At 29.4% G+C, this 27,657-nt stretch overlaps 1 protein-coding gene across 1 annotated transcript; it reads right to left on the reverse strand.

Annotated features, from left to right (window-relative positions):
* LOC136988892 (cytochrome P450 3A8-like) lies at positions 1-26,392 on the reverse strand. Its single transcript, XM_067286901.1, has 14 exons — positions 26,198-26,392; positions 21,177-21,273; positions 17,029-17,081; positions 13,005-13,098; positions 12,603-12,719; positions 12,407-12,495; positions 10,197-10,342; positions 9,470-9,588; positions 5,180-5,303; positions 4,936-5,096; positions 3,505-3,593; positions 3,244-3,387; positions 3,005-3,167; positions 1-197 (listed from the first exon to the last, which is right to left on the reverse strand). Exons 1-14 carry the CDS (start codon positions 26,269-26,271, stop codon positions 114-116), a joined length of 1,554 nt encoding a protein of 517 aa, XP_067143002.1. The 5' UTR covers positions 26,272-26,392; the 3' UTR covers positions 1-113.
* Positions 26,393-27,657: the final 1,265 nt, after the last annotated feature.

Below are 27,657 nucleotides of genomic sequence, written 5' to 3' on the forward strand. Positions count from 1 at the left end.
CAGCTTTTAAAGTAGACAAATTATTTGCCTTTTAATTTATTAAAATTCAAATATAAAAAAAAATACAAGTTACTATTTCTCAGACTCTTATTTGTAAGAATTTTTCAATAAAATTAGTGAAATCGAGTTCGCTTTTCAGCTTTCAAAACTATTTCCTTGACTTGTAAAGTTTGTCCAAAATAATACTTTAACGGTTTCTGCAAAAGAAAAGAAAATTTTAAATTAGATGTTATCCTCAACACAAGTAAGGACAATTGTAACAATACTTAAACAAAGGATTATTTCTTTCTCTTTATCCTATCTGAAAAGTTTAACATTTTTTTTCTAATGGATTAAAAATTTGTCTTTAATAACTTAATTGTAAGAATCATGTTTCCGAAATAAATCAAATTTGTCAAATTTAGAGAAAATTTGCCAAAATTCTGCCGACTATACTTAGACTTTGAGTTTTACAATTTTTGAACGATTTTAAGATACAGATCTGGCACATCTCTTAAAAATCTTCTATACGGATTTAATATAATTAAATTTATAAGAAACGAATGGTTCCAAGTTGATTTGAGACATAAAATAAAATTTTTTTTTACAATAAACTAAAATATGAAATATACTACTGTTTATGGATACAATGATAACTAAAAAATGACCATAATAAGCTTAATTTTCCATCTCCACTAGTGTTTAAAAGTGTATTGTGTTTTTCTTAAGGAAAATAAAATCACTTTCCTTAATCTTTTCCTTAAGGAAAAAAGATAACACAACTAAACGGAAAATAAAAAACAGTGATTAAATGTTTCTGATAACGGTATAAAAACGGACTGTCTTATTCAAAAATGTCGGACATAATCAAGACGGCGTAGTTTTGAGAGAATGAAAGAAGCTAAAAGGAATGCATTCCAGTGCAAATAGTTAATGTTTAACTTCAAAAGTTGAATTGTAACGAAATAATTTTACTTGCGCACTATTGTTTATTGTGATTATTTATGACATTTTTCTTTGTCATAAATCTGGTATTCATAAAGAACTGCTCGTAAAATTTGTTTTAAAATATTTTTAAAATAATTCTCTTAGAAAGATTATCAACGTTAAACAGAAATGTACTTTTTTATATTACAGTAATTATATCTTTTTCATGATGAGTGGCGTAACTAAGATTTTGTCGAGGAAGTGATCTGAGATGATCTAAAATACGGGCAGAATGAAGAAAAATTAAACGTACTTTTCTAAAGTAAATAACGTAACGTTTATTTATAAGTAACAACATTATTATAATTCCAACTTATAGTAGGAATTCAAGTTTTCCAGAGTTTTTTAGTTTAAATTCTATTCCTAGAACCTGTAGTGAATCCAACACCCATATATTCCTCAAGAACAACATGGTTTATGACAAATAATTTAAAACATTCTGAAAATTTCTTATTGATGTTATTTTGCGTTCATAAATTTTATCTACAAAAAAAGAGCACAATACTTCGACTTATGGTGTTCCCGTTTAAATCCGTATCCACAACCAATTTTAATTTTGGCTTCGAACTCTCACGCTCTGCTGTACGAAAATTAACTTTTGCGATTTTGTTTATTTGGTTACGGCAACGCGACAGGTGGACGATCTGCCGAGGGGATGCCTCCTGGGAGGTTTTTTAAGGAAAACTAGCCCCTATTTATGTCTTATAAACGTGAAGAAAACCCGGAAAACTTCAGGTGGCCAGCCCGTTGGCGAGGTGCGAATCCACGACCAACTACCAGTGATCGGCGGTTTTATCCACTCGGCTATTCGTGGATCCAAAAACTTTCTCGGTTTTTCCTGGATATCTCGGAATGCCTTTGCCGATTTTATGAAATAAAAACTACATGATTTAACTGTGTAAGGGCTATGTAAAATAACCAAAACAAGAAATGTTCAAAGTTTTGCACCCCCCTAGCAGAGCCTGTTACAAGCTTAAAAATATACTGTCCGAGAGTACAATATGCGATCTAGCCTATATGTTTGCAAAGTTTCATAAATTTGGTTTGATGGTAAGATATCGAAAAAAACTAACAAATAAAGCATATGTTCAGTTTCCGGCAGGATACTAAGTCTGCCTGTATCAGCTGGACACCTCCCCGCGCGGAATTAGAATATATATAATTATATACTATGCTGTTTTTAATAAGGTACACAGATAGATATATAAGATATTTGAAATTTGTTTGATCTTTTCGAGAATTTCTGTAAATGAAAGAAAAATAAAGATTAGAAAAAGAAGCAGATAATAGTAAGATTTAACAACAAAAATAAGCGAGAATTGTTTTAAAAATGAAAAAAGTCTTAGCTTAAGAATTAAATTCAATGTAATTAAATTTTGCTACACGTAGCCTTTAGTTTAAACTCAACAGAATTTAATTTTGGCAGCAAAAATATACTACAGTAACCTATCAATTCCAATTTAGCCTACTCCCTTAAAGAATCCACAAAGGTGAAAACAGCACAAGCCTTAGTAATGTCCTTTATAATTCTTTTTAATAAAATTACACTTTAGGCTGAATGCTGGGCTATTACACCCATTTCAATCCGATAGATTTTTCAGTTTAGTTCTATAAGTAATATTTTGGATAAAATTTCATTTCACATGCGTTTATAAACACGTTTTAAGTATTATAAAGTATTTTTATATTTTAATAGAATGAAATAATTGTCGTTCAAATCGAGTTTTTAATTTCATACATATCACAAGTTAAAATATCAATCTTTATAAAAATGTATTTAATCAGGATTTGTACTGTTTGCTCCAAGTTACATATTTCATTATTCCGAATGAGATATTTCTAAATTTAAACGAAAATATAGAGTTAAATACATGAACTCTTTGTTAACGGATAATAACAACTAATTTTAGATTCATTTTATTATTTCAACTTTTGCTATAATAAAATAAAATAGTCTCGTACATGAAACATATTTATTCCAATAAGTTACATAAGTCTACCAAAATTATTATAATTTATCAGAAAATTATATATTTACCCGTGTTTCTTCCGTGGCAACTAGTTTGACTTCACGTAGCATGTAAACTATGCAAATTTTCATTACCATAGTGACAAATCTCATTCCAATACAGTTACGAGGACCGTCGCCAAAGGGCAGAAATGTATATGGTTTAATAGATTCTTTATTTTCGGGTAAAAATCTGTAAGTGATAATTCATACTTGAAATGTTTTGCCTGAAATTTAAATTAAAGTTTGATTTTTATAATAATATATACCTTTCGGGTTTAAATCTTTCTGGTTCTGGAAAATATTCGGGATCGTGATGCATGCCGTATGTCGGAATTACGATGTTTGTTCCTTTTTTTATTGTTATACCCGTATCAGCTAATTTATAATCTTCAGAGGCCATTCTTGCTATCCTAAAAAATAGATTAATTTAAATTGCGATAATTTTAATTGTATTGAGATAATGTATAATTAGACTGCTCTATATTTATTCTTTATAAGTAATACTGTATAATAAAAAATTTACTTACATTACTGCTGGATTATGAACTCGTAATGCTTCATTTAATGCTGCATCAAGATAAGTCATTTTATTGACAATATCAAAATCCACATCACCCTAAATATTGTACTGTACTTTAATTTAGATTTTGCACAAAATTAAAAAATTGAATAAAAATTTTTGTTGAAATAATTCATAATTTTGGAAAATACAAAAATGTCAAAGAGCAATTAGAAGTTACACACAATAGGACTATAATCTGTGGCAGTAAAAGTTTATATCATATTTTTTATTAATTTTAATTGTTTATTTTGGACAATATAATTATTTTAATAAGCAATTGTTATTTACTTACTCAAAAAATAATTTAAATTTATCAATAAATATTATAATATATATCACAAATGTGTGAAAAAGAAAGGGTAGAGGTGCTAGAAAATTTTATGAAACTAAATTCTATATGTTTACATGTCTAACGAAGAAGTCATGTTAGAGATATTCTAACATTTCTTTGAAGTAGAATATATAAGATGAATACATTAAAATGCACTGTTAGTTATTTTCCTTACAACTGAATGTGAAACGAGTAATTATTGTAACATCGTCACGATGCCCGGATGAAAGTTTTTAAATCTCGTTACACAATGCATTTTATTAGTGTGTTCCCCTGTACATCATACTTTTCATGTTACATTGTATGCACGGATTTTTGTTTGAAGCATAGTTCAAGTGGTATACTTTGTTTAAAAAGTTTTTGTTACAAATTGCAAACGATTCTGCTTTTATTACCATTTATGACAATTTCACATGGGATGTGCGTACAGTTATTGTCACTTGTAAGGTATTAAGGTAAATTAACATAAGGTGATATATAATCGATTATTTACGTGAAACATATTAAAGCCTACGATAGAATTGTTTCAAAAGTTTGTCATGTTAGGAGTTAGGAGTTACTTAGCACTTAGAATTTTTAATGTAATTTATTCTGATAATCTATATAATAATTTTTCTGTTAAGATTATTTTAATTGTAAGATAATTAGGAATTACTATTATTTTTCAGATAATATAGTAGGACTGTAGAATCGTATTATTTTATTTCTATATCTAATGTTACCGTGATAGTAAAATTAACATTAAAAAATAGGAATATCAAATTTCTGATTATTCTCATATACTGCATTGACTGTAGCTTATTGCAGATATAAATCATCGCATTTTAATTTGTATTGTATAAGTAATAGCATAAAAGAATAGTTCAAAAGATTTTAATCGGGCTATAATATGGCTAATTAATTATAAACATATTATTTAATTTTGACTAAAGGTAGTCCGTTAAACTGCCATCTTTTATTAAATTTAATAATTAGAAATAAATGAATTAATTTGCTTTATTCTGAAAGGTAACCATCATAGTTTAAATTATATATTTAAACAGTATAAGGAAAATGTTTATTTACATGTGTTTCCCATGTTTCATCAATTTCCTTCAACAATTTCTCTTGGCATTCTGGATTTAATGCCATTTCATAACAAAACAATGATAACGCATTTGTTGTTGTGTCGTGGCCGGCGATAATAAAAAGAATACTCTGAGAAACAATTTCGTCGAGGCTCATTGCTAAAACATGATAAATAGAAAAATATCATTGAAATAAATTATCGACAAAAATTAATATAAGATAATGAAAGAAAAGTCAATACTTTTATGTTTGGGTTGTAATTTGTAATTATTTATTTCATTGTCTACTTCTTTTAAGTCTTCGGCGGTGTTTTCAAGTAATCCTTCCTGAGCGTCCATCATTAATTGAAGAAAATCGTTTCCTCTCTATAAAAGTTATTAAACGTATAAAAGTATTTTTTAAGCATCATTATCAATGAAATAATTACTTGAACCTCAAAATTTTCTTAGCTTTATTAAACAATTGTTTTAAATGCTTTAAAATTGAATCTAAAATTTATATTCAATATAAAGCTTCTAAAATATTTTAAAATGAATGTGTTAATGTCTTTACTCATAGAATTGAGAATGCGACTCAAAGTAAAAACAAATTTTTAAAAAGTTAAATTAAAATAATTTTATTCGTTACTTTTTCAAAAATATGCAAATATATTTACATGAACTTTAAATAGAACGTGCTCAGCAAAAGATTAGACAATAACCAAACACCTTTTTCGTTGCCGAGAAAGTTTATTTAAAACAAACGTTTTCGACCTATCGAAGATCGAATACAGAAAATATTTTTGTATTCGATCTTGTGGAACGGAAATGTTCTAATTGTCCGTTTTCAACCTGACAATGGCCTACAGAATAGGTCGAAAACGTTTGTTTTAAATCAACTTTCTCGGCAACGAAAAAGGTGTTTGGTTATTGTCTATATTTATAAGATATGATGCAAGATAATAAGAGGAGGGGATAAAGAAATTGATAAAAATCCTCATCTAGAAAGTCATCGAAAACAAGCATTCTTCAGCGCATCCTTTCTGCCTCACGGTTGAGCTCTGTGAGATTTATTATGATTGGGAGCGAAGTGCGTAAAAAATGAACGAAATGCTATTCATTAAGCCTTATTCTGATATTCTCAGAAAAAAGAAAAAGGAAAGAAGAGAACACCTCAGCAGTTAATAATTCATGTATTCTGTAAGAAAGATCAGGTTATTACAGATGTCCATTAAAGAAATAAAATTTCTGCATTACGCTAATCCAGTGTTCCGCAACCGGTGTGCCGCGGCACACTGGTGTACTGTCACAAGGTGAAAGGTGTGACGTGAATTTTTACATATTCTATTAATTTCAAGTTTTATTTATATATTTTTATCGCAGTTGCTGTGTTTCTTATGCTTGTATTTCATTCTCCTGTGTATTTCATTCTCCTTATTTCATCAGTGCCGCAGCACTGATGGAATAAGATGATGTTAAAGCAATAATCACATATGTCGTCCCAGTATTCACTTATTCTTTTAGAGTTATACATTGGACTCACACAGGTCTTGAGCAACTCCAAATGAAAACAAGAACTACACTTACTAAGCATAAACAACAACATCCTAAATCCGCCATAGAAAGATTAACCCTTCCACGTAAAGATGACGGACGTGGCCTGATCGACATACCGTAGTTAACCTCCATTACAAACAAAATACATTCACTGCGAGAGTTTTCTACAAAAAACATCACAGTTACATAAAGCAATAACTGAAATAATACGCCATTAAATTTACATTCACAACGTATGGATATGACACAACATATAACTAGCATAAATATTATTAAACAATCATAGGTGCGAAAGGAACTTCATGGCAGGCATCCCAATGACCTGGCCCAGGATTTTGTTGACAAAACTGCGTCAAACAGCTGGTTAGCTCGGGATGCCTCTTTGGGGAGACGGAAGAATTCATGATTGCCATACAGTCATAAATGCTAAAAACTACAGACAATCACAAACGGTACATGCAGAAAATGTCACATCATGCCAGAAACTATACATACATCACTTCTCGTTGCAAGCTCTTGGCACAGACAGATTATTTACATAGACATAATCAAGTAGCAAATACATCAAAAGCTTACAAAGAAACATAGAATTATTAGACATCCACGAACCAAACTACAAATACATTCAACAGACAGTATTGGAAAACAACATGCACAAAATTTACTACAATAGAGCCATAATCACATATAAAACAATTTACCACAACAGACCAGACATTACACTCATTGACAAACACAATAAAATCACATACATTATAGACATATCTGTTCCAACATCACAATATACAAAACACATGCACAAAAAAAATCAGCAAGTACACAGAACTCGCCCACAAAATAAGGCATCTATGGAGGATGGATAGGGTGCTTATTGTACTGTACCTGTTATTCTCTCCTCTACAAGTGTCATGCTACACGCACTACACAAAAACCTGGGCACATTACAATTGGATAGAAACACATACATCACACTACAGAAGGCCACTATATTGAATACATGCCATATTGTTAGGAAATTCCTGAATACAGACACACACTGACACACTTATTTAATTTTTGTCTTGTTTTGAGATTACTATGCCCTGATTCTGGTCCGGCATAGCCATTGGTGTCAACCGAGTATAACTCACAAAACCGAACATAATAATAATAATAGGTTTATGGCATTAAGAAATTCTGTCAATTGTACAGTATCATACGTTTTTGAGAAGAATAACGTTTTGGTGTGCCGTGTTGAGTCATGTCGAGTTATAGGTGTGCCGCGAGTAGAAAAAGGTTGCGGAACACTGGCCGCTAATCGTCATGTCAGGTCCATGCGGCAGCCTTATACAGACTATACCAAAAGTAGATTTACAAAATGTAATTTTTTTATTCAATTAAATGTGTTTAATTATTTATATTATAGTATACTGCATTTAATTGCTTTGTATTCATAAAAATGCTATTTTTACATTCACAACATTCGTTTCAGAGCTTTAAATTTAATAACATGTCAATTTTGAGAGGGACTTAAAAAAGTAATTAGCTTCCATCGATTTACATTCTATAATCAGAATTGTTTTATTTTTTATAGATCCTCCAAGAACAAAAGCATGTCATAAAGCGGGGGCTACTGTATACATAAATATATATAGCTTTTACAAAAAGCCATGCCGAATCTGAATCCAGATTTAAAAATTAAATTGAAATATATTAATATTTTTTAAAAAAATCGAGAATTGATGGTATAAACATCAAAAATTCATATTAATAATTGAACATTTTTATGTACTATGAGAGAAGAAGATGAATTGCTGTGTTCGTGGTTCCATATTAAAATACTGTAAAACTTCGCTTTGTGGCAACTCCTAAAATTATGCTGTAAAATTGCAGAGTTTTACTATTAAATCTGACTTTATCTGGTTGTTCACCTCACAAAGTGGCCATTTCTCTTAAGTGTTTACAATAAGTGTTGCAAAGTGACAGTTATTCCTGTTTACGTAATCAACAGAAGAGGAAATCTTTTACTCAACTTATTGTTAAAGCGCATTAAAAAGAAGTGACTTTTGGAACAGTTTGCTAAGTCATTGCGACAGATCATCTTCATATAAAATAAATCATTTATACTCAACAAATTAAATTTTTCTCCGGAATTCAATAAAAAGAAAAACAATTATTGTTTTTATTAACTTAATCCTATAGAATAAATATTTATTCAATAAATTTAAAGGAACTCTTAAAGTATGTTTTTATAACTTCATTAAAATTTTTGTAAAATTCACAAGTACCAAATATAAAATTACATAAAGTAAATTAACTTATGCTATTTTATACAGCCAATAGTGTCTTAAGCTCTTCTTTTATGTAATATGAATTCATCATAAATCATAATCAATTCTAATCACAGAAATCCTTCTCAGCACTATGTCCCTTTTTTAAATTAATATTTAAAAGACATACAGTCAAACCTGTTTTTATGCGGTCTTTTTTTGTGCGATTTTTTTTGTACGGTATAGTTGGCGACTAGTCTCGTGAGATTTGTCATGTCTCACGTTGACTTATTATAGCTAAATAAACTTATTATAGCATAAATGAACTTACTATAGTAATATTATTGCATGAATATGCGAAAAATGAAATAATTTATTTTTTAAGTCAACAAAACACCACCTGGACAAAAATATGTAAAACAGACGATAGACGAGACGATGCAGTCAAGTGCTGACATCTGTTGTCAATAAATTCTATTTCGTACGGTTTTGAGTTATTTTCTATGTGAGACTTTTTTTATTGGGTCCCTATCCACCGCATAAAAACAGGTTTGACTGTATTTACAAAATTTCATGACAATTAATCAAAAAGATTTTTTTGACTTAATCATGTAGTGAGATGCTGTGTGAAAATCGAAGTAAAGGTTATTTTTTATATACTATGTAATATAACACATATCAGATAATTTCTTTTTTAACAAAATGTTTACATTTAAATATTTCGAAATGCATATTAAAATTTCTTACAACTTTCTTTTGTTTTCTCTCTTCCAAGATTTTCAAAACGACGTTCCGGAAGAATTCTAATATTTTCCTCGGAAATAATTCCAATTTCAAGTAACTAATTAGTTTCGGTGCAACCAAAACTATTAATTAAAAATTACATACATTAATAAAAATGCCTTATTTTATTTCTTTTAAATCTGTACCTTAAAATACAATTTGTGATTTGTTCGAAAACACATATCTTATGATATTATCAATTGATTATACAGCAGAAGTTTATTAATTCACCAACGAGATCAGATTATCGAAAATGTCAAAAATACCAAACGATTTTGCAGTTTCGTAAAATTCGATAACTTATTTGATATCTTAACATTGCAGGCATTGTCTACAGTTTGCATTAGAGCACGATGATGTATGTTTCCAATTTGTTTACGCACTCTCTTCAATCAGTCTGATGATAATGGAGTCGATGACTATACTATAATATGTTTAATTGAAAATTTGCGACGATATTAATGAACACGTTCAATTATCATTAACATTTATTCATTTGCATAAACTATAATATTTCCACTGTGGATATTTATCGCAATATGTATCAGGAAAATTTTGATTTGCAGTGTACTAGCATGCCAGGTTATTATCGGTTAATTTCGGATTTTCGGCTACTTTTCAGAGGGTACTGTACTAATAAATTTCTACTGTATAAATAAATTGCAATTATAATAATCAAAGAAAAACTTACATCCCAAAAGCGTTAATTTTGATATATTTCTATTTGAAACCATTCGAGTGTTCTTGACAAATTCATTGTTTTCGTTTTCTTGTGCATTCAGTTTGGTAGCAAATGCAGTAGATGCAGTGACATCGATAGTAAATGTACTCATTAACCTTGAAAAGATTTAATTATTTTAAACATTAATTTTTAAAAACTTTTATTGTATACACTAATACTACGCTATTATATAAAAATTTGAATATAAATTTTCTTTTGACTAATGAAATGCCGTACTTTTTTCCTTTTTCTTTCGGCTCTTGGTCACGTCTTTGTTTATATAAATACGGTATCTATTTCAAACTACAGATTTACCTCCATGAATACAATTCAATTTATAACACTGACATCATAGGAAATAAGTTGGTTCAGTTTTCCACCAGCAAAACGAGTTGTAAAAATAGAGTCTATTATCATTTGAAAACTTATGTTATTTTTTGACTATTTTGAAATTTTAAACTATAAATAATTCAAAACTTTAAAAGTTATTAAATTAGAAAATTAAAGCATCGTTATAGCGATAATTGTATAATGTTGGATATAAGCTGTAATTTTACAGTATTAATTTACAGACATAAATATATCTAAATTTGGCACTAATTCGGGATCGACACATTATAGGGAGGCCTGTATATATGATTGAGTTAGAGAGCGACATGATTTGGTAATAATTTCGTTTGCGATACAAAAGCGTAAGTCACAAATATGAGTGGCATTCGATTTCATATTTATGGATATGAATAAGCATGTAAATGGTTCCATTTACAAACTCATTCATTAAAGCTTTACAAGGATAGCATTATTAAATAGGATGCAATATTTAGGATTGGGTCTACACAAAAACTGTGGAAAATTATATTTAAAAACTAGTAGGCCTACATTTAGAAACAATAAATTCGGTAGCTTTTGTTAAAGATGAGTGAAAACTCGAATACTAAAAAGCATTCGATATTCCAGATTTCAAATATTACACTGATAAAAAATAAATTCAAATACCATGATTACCACTAATATTCACACGGTCACATTGGCATCTTCAGAAGAACCTAAACGTGAGAAAAATCAAAAATTAAAAATATTCCAATAATTAATCAGTGCCAGCACACGTATGCGACGATTGCATTGAAGACGGTCTGGTAAATCTTATTTGCCATTGCAAATGTTTTTAAAAATCACGTTTCAAAGTTTGAACAAATAAATTTTATTTTATTTATTTATTTTGGTGTCAACGACATTCCTGGTAGCTGCACTGCATTATAGACAATAGGTTAATCAACAATAATTCTCATTTCACCAACTGCTGATTTATACTTATGAAAAAAAGCATTTGAACAGTTTCAGGATGTTTCTTTTCTCGTTGCAAATTAATCCAGAAGTTTAGAAGAGGCTCTGCCTATACACGTGGAAAGATATTGGAGATATTCGTTGTATTCGAGTTTATTACTTTTAACGTTATAAGTTATTCGAAATCTGGAATAGTCGAATATTTTCTAGTATTCGCCCATCTATAGTCAAAATTCAAAAGTTACTTCTTAAAATTCAGTAAATTGTTTTTTTTTACCATTCTGTATGCTTTTTTAATTTATTGATACAAGTAAAACAAGTTAAATAATAAATGTCAAATAACTTCATTATTGTTCGAGGTATTCGAGTATTAGAGATTGGTAATACAATATTTGAATTCGAGAAAATTGATATCGTCTATCTTCTAATTTTTATCTTCCAAGTTTAAATGTATATCTGTATTTTAGATAATTATTTTTTTTTTAAATTTATTCGCTCTTACATCATTCATTTCCGTTGTTTCTAATTTTTCTACGATAAAAAGCTCAAACATATTGTTAATGACTACTAAGATGAACAATATTTAATGTTCATAATTGGAATCTACTGTATTATGAATAATGTGTTTTGGAACAGTCAAGTATATATTCATATAATACATATATATATATGTATTATTATATTATTTACAATTGTAATTTCTTATATATTTACTAAATTTTTAAAAATTATTAATTGGAATTCTACTTTCATATTAACTTTCATAATGACTCATAGTTTATATAATTATTCAAACTTATTAAGCAGAAAAAGTTTGATTTAATTAGTAAAACAATTTTTTATAATTATCCCTAATTATAAAGTTATTAAAATGAGAGGATATAATAAATTCATACTCTTTGCAATTAAAATTTTCCCCTTTTTCAGCATTTTCGTTGAAACGTTTGGCCAATGATTCTGCACATTGTTTAACTAAATTTGCCATCTGAAAACAAAAGTTTCAAATTATATTATTACAGAAATTCTTTCCATATATTAAAAAGATAAATCAATTATCAGAGTTTTCATTTTATTAATAAAAATTTATTTTACTTTTCTCATTCTGCTACTCGTAAATGTTGGACTCATTAAGTTTCTTATTCTTTTCCAATCTTCATCATTTATAAAACTGAGCATTTTATTGACTATTGGATCTCCAAAATCTATTTTCTATAAAAATTAAAGAATTTTTGTTTTGAAAGTATTCAACTAAAATTTTACATTGTGTTAAAATTAAGTATTTATAATCATTTTGCTAATTCTATGATATGCATAACGATATGCAATCAAAGATATTTCGCGGAAACTGCAAGCAGACAAAGTACTTCAAAACATTTAATTTTCACAATTAATTATCAATAATTATAAACATATAAGTTATGTGTGGCTTGTAAGAATAAACCCTTGACTTTAGCCCTCATTCTTCCAAGCTACAGAATTCTAAATATATCTCACCGTTCTGATACGAAAACTTGGGAAGTCTTTTACCAGGATGTGTTTTATCAGCTCTGGTTTCGAAATCCATAAATCATATGATGGCATGCACATTCTAGAATAAAAATGTTTATGTAGTAAGTACAGTAGAACCTTGCCATTCGCGGATTCGCCATACACGGTTTTAGGTTATTGACAATCCGAAAAAATAGAAAATACATAAAACAAAAGATGTTTGCGTGCTAAATCCGCGGCAATTTTTAACATGCATGGAGTTTCGCAACATCTCTTTCAGTCATGCTCATTCTTGTTCTCAGAAAGCTTACTGTGAACTATTTATTTATTTTGCACTAAACTATGGAACTTACAAATAGATTTCACATGAACTTGTTCTCGCTTGTAACATGTTCATGTGAAATCACTGCATCTCTTAGTTTCGTATAGCTAATTACTTTACAAACTTGGTTCCAAAATGCAAGGATGGTGATACTGGTAACTCTGATAAGTCAAAGGAAAGTTGTAAGCTTTCTACTTTGCTACTTTACAGGGGAAAAAATTAAAATTTTAGATTTAATGGGAAAAGAGAAAACGTCTGCTTCCGAAATTTTTTGAAAATATTGTTTTGAGACAAAATACTATTAATACTCGTATAGTGTTTATTTGCCTTACATGTGTGTATGTTTTTGATAGATATGTTAGTTTAGGAAATACTTAATAATTAATGGGTTTTACTATTTTACGCGAATTTCTGCTTATGCGAGTGGTCATGGGACATATTAATCGCGTATGGTGTGGCCTTACGATATTTATAAAAATTGATACGTTATAAAATTCTTAAGGTCATAATTATTCTTATTATATAATTTACTTATTTTATAGTCTAATCAACTCTTTTTGACTCTTTCTATACTGTGGGAAAAAAGAGGTTCTTTAGCAAGTCTATCGTGAATTTGGCAGACCCACAATGGGGCGGCCAGATGGCAAAAGACGGGACCTGACATATGCGAGACGGACCATCCCCGAAAATTTCCTATAATTTGTATAGTTAAGTCCAAGGATAATTATTCCAAATTATATAGAATTCATAACGTGCTGATGTTTCATGTGAAGTTCCACTCTAATTTACTATAGTAGCTTACTGAAACATTTCTGAATTTCTTCACATATACAGATACATGAAAAAATTCAGAAATATTTCAATAAGTTGAAACCAACCAGCCCAACTGCATGTAATCGGGTTACCTATATGGTTGGAAAACATAGTGGTGCCATAAGTGTTAATTACCCATATCATTTGTGTATTTATATTGGCTGTGACTGCTGTCTGTAATTTATTCTGGTTCAAGTTTTTATTGTATATTACCATTATCATGTTTTGTCTATACTTCAATTGGTTTTTTGTTATCTTTTGTCCTCACATGTACATATCCACTGCTACAATCTTTGCAGCACGCGATAAATATGTAATTCTATCATTTAAGCTATTCTGTACCTGTTCAATTTTATGTAATCACTTATCAGTATTGTATCCTTAGTGTGTTTTAACTGTGGATAATACCCTACATTTACTCATGTACTGCGGTGTCACTACTACTGTACAACTATACAGTATATTAGTTTTTACCATTGTATACCGTATATTCAATGTTTCTCGCGCCATTACTGTATTTTGTGTAGCTTTATACATTTATGTAAATTTTACCTGTATTCCTATTTGTATTTGTATTTTCGTTTATTAATTAGGCGATGCAGGCGCCCATGATTCTCATACTCATCTTCAATCTTTCCCGCTCTACTTTCCATCCTTAAACATTATCTCTCTCTCTTCTTACTTCCACTTCACAACTACTAAGGTGCGTTTCAAATTTATACGGACACGAAAAAATTAACGTGAAACCCAAATTTGCTGGATTAAGTGACAAATGTTTTTTTTTTTTTTTAAATAACATGGATTTACATGTTTCCACACTGCAAAATAAGAATTTTAATCAAACATTAATATTTTGTCACTGAAAATAATATTTTTGAAAATTTTGTACAAAAAAACTGTTACATATTTATCTGGACAGGCACTCATTTCATGACTTAAACAGAATATTGTTTAGTTTCAAGCATTGAAATATGCAAATTAGCTTACATATCTAATTGTAATACAAATTCTTTATGTTGTTCAAAGTTCTAAAATGGGTAGAACAAAGAATTTATCTGATTATGAAAAAGGGCAGATTGATGCCTATAAATCACAAGGCAAGTCAATAAGAGAAATTGCAGCATATATAAATCGTCCAAAATCAACTGTTGGTGATTATTTATCAAAAAGACGTGGCAAGGATGTACCAAAATTCAAGACAGGTCCAAAACCCAAGCTTACACCTTGAGATTGTACACAAATTATCAAGGTTTGCTCCACAAAACAAACATCAGTAAGAAAAATAAAACAAGAATTAGACTTGCCTTGTAGCAGCACAATAGTGTGGAAAGTTTTAAATAAATCTACAATGTTAAAATTCAGAAAAAAAGCTCTAATGCCACCACTTCCATTAAAGCACAAAAGTGACAGGCTTGATTGGGCACAAAAACACATGACATGGTCCAAAGAATGGATTGAAGTTTTGTTCAGTGATGAAAAAAATTCAACTTAGATGGTCCAGCGATTGGAAGTATTATTGGCACGATTTAAGAACCGAAAAACAAATATTTTCAAAACGCCAAATGGGTGGAGGATCAATAATGGTGTGGAGTACGTTTGGATTCAATGGAACCACAGATTTAGCATTTATAACTCACAGAAGAGAAGGGAATAGAGAAGAGAATTAAGAGAATTCTCTTAATTCAGAGAAGTATCAAGGCATGTTTGAAGATCATTTATTGGAAGCTGGACCAAATTGGATCTTTCAACAAGACAATTCCCCTGTGCATGCCTCTAAATCAACAAAAATGTGGTTTAAACGTAAAAATATTAATCTGATGTCACGGCCTGCTAGAAGCCCTGACCTGAATCCGATGGAAAATCTTTGGGGATGATGGTTCGTACAGTTTATGCCAATGGAAAGCAGTTTTCCACAATTCATGATTTGAAGGCAAAAATTTCAGATGCTTGGAATAAACTTAAGATTGAATTCTTTCAGAATCTAATTGAAACAATGCCTAATCGAGTATTTAATGTAATTAAGTTAAATGGTGGTTACATTGGCCATTAAATTGTAAAAAAACTTTGCAATTTGAAACCTGTCCAGATAAATATGGAACAGTTGTTTTGTACAAAATTTTCAAAAATATTATTTTCAGTGACAAAATGTTAATGTTTGATTAAAATTCTTATTTTGCAGTGTGGAAACATGTAAATCCATGTTATTTTTAAAAAACATTTGTCACTTAATCTAGCAAATTTGAGTTTCACGTTAATTTTTTCGTGTCCGTATAAATTTGAAACGCACCTTACTTCTATAGAGGTAAAGTCAGTTTCTAAACAGACAATCTCTCTATTCCTTTTTAATAAATAAATAAATAAATAAGTTAAAAGTAAAAACATGTTATTAATAATTATTATAGAAATAATTATTAACATGTTTTTACTTTCATTCGGTTTATTATAGTTTTGGTTATGTATAGATACTACATTCTCTTCAGTAGTACTAAATACTAAATTAAAATTCTTATTTTAAATATCTAATAAAAATAATAGAAAAGTCTGCAAACGAAATATGAACATAATTTTAAAAAATCTACCTGATATCCTGATATCTATTTAATTACTATAAATTGCTGTAATTGTTTGATTTTCAATACAGGTTATTACATATAGAGAATATTTTGAAAAAAATAATATATAACAACTTACAAATAATTGTAAATATATTAGTTAGATAATAGAGGTATATAATTTAAAGTTTCACAAAAATTATATTATGCAAGTATATATAAAATTTATAATATACAAATTAAAATAATTTTAACACAGAAAGTTTAGTTAATGTTAATAAAATATCAATATAGCAAATAATAATGAAAAACAATAATAAATTATAATTAAGAAACGACTCACCCAAATATTCTACCGTGTCTTTTATAAGTCTCAATAACATTCTGGTGAAACGACTGAAAAAGTATTATGTATGAGTTTATAAATAAATATTTAAAAGTCAAAAACATGTTATATGTTTTGGAATACAAGAAAATAATTATATTTATACAAAAATGAAAAAAAACGTAACTATTTGATTAAAAGATAGCTGAGTGCTTTAATTACTTAGTGGCATTTTAATTAATGAATAAAACTGTTAAATAAATAAAATAAATGCACATCCATTATTTATTTATTCCAATTACATTAGGAAAAGTCTTACGACAATAGATTTCCCCTTATTAACATTTAAACCCCGAATAAAATACATAAAAATAACAAAAACAATGATTGACGAATAAATTAAAATACAATTAATAAAAAATTAAAAATACAATTAAAAAGACGTTAGGAATTACATAATATTCATTTACATGCTTTTTTCAAATGACAATAATCGAAGGGTAATGTGTTCGGATTCTGCTAATTATGTGAAGTTCGATTTTTAAAAATCTTTCAGATGGAGATAATCTAAATAAGGGTATATTTTTCTTAAAAACTGCCATTTTTTAAAGTTTGAGTACAAACCAGTATTAAGAGCAACAGGATAAGTATAGTAAATGAAAAGTATATTTTAAGTAAACTACAACTAACTAACAATTGATGGTAACTGTTTTTTAAAGTGCAAGCTTAGTAACGTGTTTTGTTGCTCATTTTTACGACAAAGAAGTTAAAAAGCAAAAAATGTAAACAAATCCATCTTTATATATGTTTTTTTGCAGTTTCTTAAAGAATTTAACGAGTTTTAAAGTTCTCGGGATTAACGAAGAACAGACAGCCGAACGACAGTGAGAATGTATAGGTCTTCAATTTCAGAATTTCAGTCCAAAAATCGTTTTGGAACGTAAACCCACTTATTATGTGAAATATTGTAAAAACAGCAGTATTAATAATAAAGATGTATTTTACTTTCCCGGCTGTTATGAACAACACAAAAAAATATAAATGAAAAAATTTCGGGGTTTTTCTGTATTTATGGACTTTAGTGTGTGGTGGGGCACGATTTTGTTCACCCACTTTGAAGCTTAATATTTTAATATTTGTCATTTATTAATTATTAAAATTTTGACAAAAGGCAGTTATATTGTAAAAATAAAATTATAAAAAATATTTATAAATAGCGTATAATAATAATTATAAAAAGAATTTGGAAAACAAATTAAGCACAAAGAGTTGACAACTTTAGCATAAACTATAATAGTAAGATACGAATAAAAATTTCTTAATTCTAGTATTAATCTGACAATCAAGAGTAGAATTTCCATAAAGTATATAAAAATTTAAATTTTGTAGCAACATTTAAGCGTTTATTGTTGTAACATGATATCCCTTTTAACGAAATTACTACGTATATTTATATTTTTCTATTTTAGTTGGTTTTACTGATTCAATTTAGTGTTTTTATGTGTTAAGTTTTCTATTTTCCAATTGTTTTAGCAAGTTTTATGTTTTATAGTTTTACTAGTTTTATCCCAGTTTGTTTTAATATATTTGGTTAATTTAGCTCTCGCTAATAAATACATGATTTCAGTTTCATCAGTTATGTATAATAATGACTGAAGAAGGACGAATATCTTGAAATGCGTTTCATTTTTATATAATAAAATCTATATAACCAATCAACAGCGTTCCTGTATGATAAATTCTCTATAGCAATTTTGTGCTTACTTCCAAAGACCAAAATAGTGAAAACAAGAAGCATTCGAGTACTAAAGAACATAGTAATTTTATGAAAATACAAAGAAGAAATCAGTAGCTCTGGCATTTCTTTGATTTATTGGTCATACTCCTCCTTCTTTAAACTTTTCTCAATTTTAAAAATTTAACAAGTACAGTTTGTTATGAAAATCTCTCTAGGTTTTATTAGCGTAATTACCGAATTTCTTCCTGTTTATTTGACTAATCACTATTGTACCAGTAGAAATTTTTATATTCAGAGTTGGCAAATTCCATAAACATCTATAGGAAATCTTTAATTTTATAAAACGGAATAAAAGTATTGAGTAAGTTATTAGCAGCAATCGATAAAAAAATCCAGCAACGAGTTCGTAACTAACAAAAAACAAGTTCGTCAATAAAATTAAAATTGTATGTGACGCCATTTGTTATGAGATTTTATTAAAAACGTTTTATATTATAAAGTGGCAAAAAACAGCTTAATTTTGAGGGTACAGATGAGTTTCATTTTAAAAAACTGTAAATGCTAATATCCGTAAGGAGTTCATTAAGTTCGTTCCCACTTGAGATATGACACAACCCCTCTATCACTTCATCCCCTATATCTTTAACTACCAAAATTTAATAGCATCATTTCCCTAATACCAAAACCTCCAGAAGAATTAAGCTTTAAAGTGGATGAAAAAAGTCGTCCTCTAAACATAAACACACTAACCTCAATAAATACAGAATAAAACACCCAACTTTTTTGCATTTATTGACATTTCAATGATCTCTGAGTCCAAAAATCTTGGGGGGGGGTCAATTTTTGACCGATTGCCATACTTTCCCTCTGTTATATATAACAGCCGAAAAAAAAAATGGATATTAATTGTAAAATTTATATCATAAAATTTAAATTAATTAAAGTTTTAATCGTTGAACTCATTATCTTGCTTGGAGCATTTTCAGTATTGGTCATCATAGACAACCAATACTGTTTGTTTGTTTAAGTTATGGCAACGCAACACATGGGCGATCTGCCGAGGGGAATGCCTTCCGGGAGGTCTTTTTAAGGGAAACAGGCCCCTTAGGTTAGGCGTTACAGACGTGGAGAAAACCCGGAAAACTCCACGTGGCCAGCCCGTCCGAGCGAGGCGCGAACCGACTACCGAATTTCCAGTGTTCAGGGTGCGAAGACCGCTCGGCCACTGGTGGGTACGACAACCAATACTGAAAATTCTCCCGCGGTTATAGCGATTGGCAATCTTCCATTCGAAAGAGCTAACCAATCGTTGTGATTTCGGAAATAAATAACGGAGGTCCGAGATGCACTGATTAGTTAGTATCAGCGAGAGTGGTGCAACTGTAGTGGAAGATTATATTGCGACCTGTTCCAAGAAACCATCTTGATATGAGTAAAATAAATGTTCTATTTTGTTTATAGTATTTTCGGCATACATGACTAAATTTTTTAAAAGTGTAATTGATTGTCTGTTTCGATGTAGCCTACAATTGTGCACAAGCCACAACACGTTTTTCAATTGTTTTTTACTGACTATCCATCACAGCCCTGCTTTTGGGTTAGATTACCAATGCGATGGTTTTCGATTAGTGCTTTTTGTTCCAACATGTGCATTTTTTTACTCTTACTAGTGTGCTAAGTAAATTTCTATCATTGTATTCTCCGCACAGCGAAAGAGTAGACATAAGTCAGCCTGAGTTGGATCTATGTCAGATGAAAGGGATGGAAGGAGAGGCGTGGGAGTTGACATATAGATGTGATTTATTTCAGCTGTTTTGTTTTTTACATTTTAAAATGTGTTTGTACTATATTTTTCATAAATAATTTTATTTTTTTACTTTTTTTGCAAATTTTATTAATATAATGCATGTGCCAACTTCTACGGGTCTCCTTCCATCCCTTTCATCTGACATAGACTCTTCCAGTTCAGGCTGATTCCTGTGTAATATTTCCCTGCAGGACTATAACAGGTGAAATTAAAAATAATTACTTTTTTAGATTTGTTGAACCATTTATTTACACTATAAAAAACTGTAATTATCTATTCTAGAATTACTAAAAATTTAATTTCTAACACATCATTAATATAAAACATCTTTTATGGTTATAGATAAAACTTCACCGTTATAGATATATAAAATAGATAATAGGAAAGTAATATTTATGAATGTGAAATAGGTTTAAAGCTTGACAGTGTCGGGTAGAAATCATCCAGAAACGGTGACTTTCCTCATTATACGTTTTAAGGCTGAAGCTTATAATAATTATCTTATTAAATCTCTGTTACTGTAAATGAATTATTAAATCTCTGCTACTGTAAATGAATTATTATGAAGATAAAACAATGTTATTTTTGTTATATTAAACAAAATCATCGTAATTGATTTACCATTCCTAAAGCTGCTATTGTTCCAGTTAAGAATTCAAGCTTTGTTTGTGATTCAACTCCTTGTTCTTTCCAGTATCTAAATTTTTTTTCCATGTAACTATAATAAATAATATAAATAAATATAATTCACGATAAAAGTTGAAATAAATCATATCTACAAATCAAATCTGTTTAATTCTAAATAAAATAACCTTTATACAAAAATAAGTTGTTCGTTATCATTCTAAAAGATTGTTTATGTAATAAAAACAGAAAAACCAAATTATTTGAGAAAAGACATAAGTTTACGATGAATACAGTATTACTTATGAGGTATATCCGTAAGGAGTAGAATCATTAAGGTCGTTTCCACTCGAGATATGACACATAACCCCTCTATCTCTTCACCTCCTATATCTTTAACTACCAAAATTTAATAGCATCATTTCCATAATACCCAAACCTCCACAGAAATTAAGCTTTAAAGTGGACGAAAAAACTCGTTCTCTAAACATAAACACACTAACATCAATAAATACAAATAAAACACCCAACTTTTTTGCATTTATTGACATTTCAACGATCTCTAAAAATCTTGGGGAGGGGTCAATTTTTGATCGATTGCCATACTTTCCCTCTGTTATATATAACAGCCGGATATATATATATATATATATATATAAGCTGACGTGGGCTATTGTTTAACTTTCCCGATACTCGAACAGGAGGTTAAGGGGACCGTTGAAAAGTCTGATAGATTCTAAGTATACTAGAATATAAAATTTAAGGCTAATTGGCTATGACCGATGACGTCCGTCACCACTATCGTGGTGTTACCGGTTAGAATTTCCAAACGCGCCCGTAAGACACCTTGGCTTAATGCTAATGTATCTTAAGTATTATATGTGGTGCCATCTGTTTTAATATTTTATAAAAAAATAATTCTTATATTATTAATTATTATAAAAAGAGAAATGGCTTAATTTCGAGAGTAGAGATAGTTGAAAAAAATTTTGAATGCAAATAATAAGTAAAATTTCCATTAAGTTCGCCCCTATTCAAAATGTGAGACTTGACCCGCTAACTCTCATCCCATTGACTTATAATCTTCAAAATTTAACAACATCAATGCCTAAATAACCAGAAGTTTGAAAATGAAATTAATTTTCTACCAACGTTTAAAGTCATAAAAAATTTGTAAAAAATTAACTTATTCAATTTTAAAAACTCTGAATCGTACGTTAATTTAAATTAAAAAGGATTCTAATGCAAAAAACTGTTTGGTTGTATCTAGTCCCGTTTTCGAGAACTTTTAGGAAAGGATTTATAAAAAAAAAACATTAAATTTTTAACGTCATCTGGTTACAATTAGCCTTAATAAGAATGATGTGGTTAATAATTGGGCTGCAATTTACATGTTACACACATATGCATTCCCACTGTCGTTTATTCCTCCTCTGGTCCTTCGTTCATTTCGAGAACGGAGTTAGATAAGAATCGAGAACAAATATGGAAAGCTTAAAGACCGGAAGCTCCGATTAACTGTATACGAACTTCCGGTCCAGACGGGAAGTTACGTGACTTTTTAAATTAAAAGATATTTCAAAATTGCAGCCTAGCATTATGACGATATCACAATGATATAGAATTATCAATATATTTTTATAATTCAAATGCACTTTGTATTCCGTAGTCGATGTTAACCTAAATAAGACTGAATACATTTCTATGTTAAAGAATTTATCCATATCTTCAATAAACAGATACTTTGACTGTTACTAATTAACAGATTTATACGACAAACGATATTCTTTTTCTGTGATAAAATTTCATTAGTTAGTTTGTTTAGACGTTTAAATGATAGTTTTAGTTTTATTAGTTACACATTAAAATGAAAAACAACCGTATATTGAAATAGTGATTGAATTAACGAAGCAAAACACAAAATATTTCAACGAATATGCATTCCGTTTGATAAAAATAATATTTAAGATAAAGGAATAATGATTATAATCGCATATTATTGTTAGAACAGTGCCAAAATCAAGTAATTTCTAAATGAAAATACTTTGCGACGAGATGCGCTTTTCTATTGTTTTACATATCGGCAATATTTATTCAATACACGAGCAATTATTTATTGTGACATCATCACAATAAATCAATTAATTGCAGCCCGGCGATAGGACAATGTCACAATGCCAGGCTGCAAATTTTAATCATATTTTTAATTGATTTCTTTTGAAATATATACTCTCTACTTCAAATTAGTAGTGGCATTACGTTTCCTTTAACAATAGTCATACGGCTATGTAGCTAATGCCCTTCAGGGAAAAATTTTCAAATTAAAATAATATAACTTTCAGTTTTCATCGTAAGTGCCTGTATAGTCGATCGGAGCCTCCTGCCCCTGCGATTTCCATATATGGTTTCGATGTTCATCTATCTAACTCCCTTCTCGAGATTAAAGAATGACGAACAGACGGACGACAGTGGAAATTTATAGGTCTACAATTTTTTTCAAATTGCAGCCCAATAATGTCTATTTAAAAGTATATAATTATTTTCTAAACAACTACAGTACAGTTATTGAATAGTAAGATATTTTTGAAGATCAGAGATAATAGCGAGGTTGAGGCCGAAGTTTTCAACGCGAAAACGTGTACGTCGGACGTTTAGCGCCGCTTTCCTGTAAGCCTAGAAGTTTGACAATGGCGTTTGGAATGTCGAGCGTGATTCCACTGACTTTCCAAACACCATTTCCAAACACCATTGTCAAACTTCTAGGCTTACAGGAAAGCGGCGCTAAACGTCCGACGTACACGTTTTCGCGTTGAAAACTTCGGCCTCAACCTCACCAATAACGGAACTTTACATCCGGATCTATCTGACTGTCCTAACGAGTAGGAGAGTCAGAAAAAATTGTTTAATTCGATTAAAACACGAAACTCGAACAAAATAAAAAAGATTTAAGTATGCCATTTGGGTTAATGTTACCTTAGGTAGCCAAGATGGCGGCTCGTCTCTGATTCCAGCAAGGAAACAGTGGGACGCCCGTTCTAACCTAACCTAACCTAACCTATTCTAATAAATTACCATAATTATTAGCAACCAAATTATTACAATAGGTTAGGTTAGGTTAGAACGTGCGTCCCACTGTTTCCTTGCTGGAATCAGAGACGAGCCGCCATCTTGGCTACCTAAGGCAATTAACCGTAATTTGAATTAATTTTTTAAATTTTAATCTGTTTCTAATACTATTTCTTAAAAATGAATTTTTTAATATTTGTGATTTTATTTCCGTTCCAGCTCTGCTCTGACCTATAAGAAGAAAAAACAATCTAAAATTATTAGAATAAACATTATAAAACTGGAGAAAAACGATTACAACTACAACGTTTATTTATCTATTAAAAGTTATTTGCTAAAATTTAAAGGTGTATTTGTGATTTAGATCTAGAATTATGCATTAAACTTATGAATTTTTATATAATACATTTTGAAAACTTTTAAAATCAGTATTATTTGAGTAGTATTAATAGAAGTAATAAAATTTTATACTTTCATTTTAAAATTTGATTGTAGATTATTAAAAAAAATATTATTAATTTGTAAAATCTAGCAGATATAAAAATTATAAGTTTACATTTTCAATAATGTAAATATTAACTTATTTTTAACATTTGATTACTTCAATACTTTTAAACTATAATAAATCCTTTTGTGCTTATCGATATCATAAGCTAATTTAGTTTTAGCTTTAGCTTATAATTATAATTTGTAATATTTAATAAACATTAACTAAGAGATCATTTTTATTTCCACTTTATGTTCCTTTATAACTGAAATACATTCATTTTCTTAATATTAAATATTACATAACTAAGTTTTGTCATATCACTTTGCTCAAAACAACAATAATGATACAATGTGCTGTTATCAAAGAACTGCTTCGTTTAACAACTAAATAAAAGTAATGTAATAAGACTACATTAATCTCAACTACTACCACGAAATGACTGAGTAGCAGCAGTCTTCATACGGAAAATCAAAATGATATTCAATCGCACGATTTGACAAAATGATATTCAATGATATTCAATCATTTTATATCGCACGATTTACAATCGATTAGTTTAAGTGTAACCTTTCTACTTTGTAATGTTTATTATCAATAAATTATTTCGCGTTATTTTAAGCTGCAGTATTTTTTAAAGTCATCTTTTGATTTACTTTATTAAATTTTCTATTGTTATTTACAATTACTTAATCAATATATATATATATATATATGAAGTTTAAAATATTTATTTTCATCAAGGCAAATTATATATTGCAATACAGGTACGAAGAGCGATACGAACTCCAGGATATCCGTCGAAGATTGGTCAAGGCCAAATATTTTCAGGAATTTTATTTTATACACTAAGAATTACTTAATTTAAAAAAAAAATATTTTTTATTTTCTCATTATAAAATTTATGATTAATTTTATATCTCTTATCTGTTTTTTAATCTAAATAAAAATTATAAAAAGAAAAACAATACAAGAGATATAAACGAGCATCGTTCATTTAAGATAATCAAAATATTAAATTATATTTTATTTTAAAAAAAGTTTCTTTATGAAAAATTTCATAATGATTTAGAAAAATCATTAAGAAATTTCTTTTTCAATAACGTTGAAAATCATCAACACAAAGGATAATGTTAACCTAGTATTTAAAGTACATGTATTTATATAAGTTTTGCGTCAGCGTTATTGTTTGGTCATTATATCGAAGTTTTTTATGATCAGGAAAGATTTTCAACGTTTTTTGTTACAAGATGGCGCAACGCCACGTAATAGGCTATTAAACTGTATAAATATGATAATTTTAAAGAAACTCTATTATTTTTGCTACAATAAATACATGTTTAATATATATGTTTTAATTTTCAAAAAAGTCAAAGAGTGTTTTTTATCGTTATTCTTCGTAATATTTTAGAGGTTAGTATATTCTACAAAGCATATATCAAAGAATATTGTCTGTTATACTTACATATAAAAAAGAATGACAACCGTAGAAGCTAGAATAAGCCAATTGGGTAGACTAAAGCCGAATCCGACATCCATGTTGGCTGTTAGAGTTGACTGTAAAAGTTTATCAACGTCACTCCTGTTAAATAAACTCTGATGATTGTTTCACTTATCTCGTCTGACAATGCGCAATACTCGGTCATTATATGGAAGTTTTTTTATTGTCAGAAAAGACCTTCAATGTATAGTTGGTTAATAATGACATGATGGCGCCATCTAGTAGCGGCATTACTTAGTACAGTATATGCTTGGAATTACTGTAATTGGCTAATGTTCTTGTCAATACAGTAGAGCGTCGAAAAGTGGAACCAATTGGGGACTGGGGTCCTTCCAGTTAATGATTTGTTCCAGTTTCCGACTTTGTACAAAAAAATACATTAACCTGTCCGATGTTCAAATTTTTCTCCGTCGCGTATCGCTTCCTGTTGAATTTTTCTCCGTTGCGTGTCGCTTCGTGTTGAATTTTCGTCGATTTTAAGCCTAACGAAAATTTTTATAATAATCATCGAGGCTATCGTATCGTTAAAAATTATTTCTGCATTTTGTACAAACAAAATAAATATATTAAAGAATATAAAAAACATGAAAATTATACTTTAAAAGTATATTTAGTATCAAAAACATTCGATTCAGCACCACACAGTCCGACTGAAAATCGTTCCACTTTCCGGCCATTCCACTTACCGACGTTCCACTTATCGACGCTCTACTGTAGTTGAATAGATTGTAGCTGTACCTACGTACCTACCTACGTACGTCACATAATTTGGCTGAAATTGGAAAAAATTGTAGACCTATAAATTTCCACTGTCGTCTGTCCGTTCGTCTTTTCTTAATCTCGAGAACGAAGTTAAGGAAGCTCCTATTAACTATGTACGAACTTCCAGTGAAAACCGGAAGTCATGTTATTTCAATTAAAAAACATCCCCTGAAAGATATTAGATAGATGACCGGCACGACTCTATTTTTAAAGAAAAAGTATGATGTACAGGCAGTGGCGGCCTTAGGGGGTGGCAAGCAAGGCAATCGCCCAGGGCCTCGCTCCTGCAGGGGCCTTGCGAAACAACTCGAGTAGAAAACAGTTGATATTTAAAACTTTATTTTATCCTTAGCTATTAGTTATAAGCCGCAAACATCATTTTTAAATTCCTGCGTATATCTTTTAAGGCATTTATGTTCCTTAGTTTATCATCAATAATAATTTGTTGTCTTTTCGTTTGTTAACTTTTATAAATCTTCTAATATAATATTTTAAACTCTAAATTTATTTATTTATAACTTTTGCATTTGTCGTCAATCATCAGAAATACCTATTTTCAATTCACATTCTTTGACAAAGGACAAGGGCCTCGCAAAGATCTGCCGCTTGTAGCCTCGGAATGATTAAGGCCGCCGTTGTGTGTACGAGCAGTTAATGCAGAT

Source organism: Centruroides vittatus, unplaced genomic scaffold (assembly GCF_030686945.1).
Source record: "Centruroides vittatus isolate TY-2023 unplaced genomic scaffold, ASM3068694v2 scaffold_386, whole genome shotgun sequence".
In the NCBI taxonomy this organism is placed as follows: domain Eukaryota; kingdom Metazoa; phylum Arthropoda; class Arachnida; order Scorpiones; family Buthidae; genus Centruroides; species Centruroides vittatus.

What these genes read in the sequence shown, in the direction of transcription:
- LOC136988892 (XM_067286901.1), bottom strand. Translation starts at nt 26,271, where the DNA reads ATGGATGTCGGATTCGGCTTTAGTCTACCCAATTGGCTTATTCTAGCT. An exon ending in AGACACGGTAGAATATTTGG is followed by an intron (nt 13,099 to 17,028) that starts GTGAGTCGTTTC and finishes TTTTTATTCTAG; the next exon opens with AATGTGCATGCCATCATATG. An exon ending in GAAAATTTTAATTGCAAAGA is followed by an intron (nt 10,343 to 12,406) that starts GTATGAATTTAT and finishes AATCTTTTCAAG; the next exon opens with GTTAATGAGTACATTTACTA.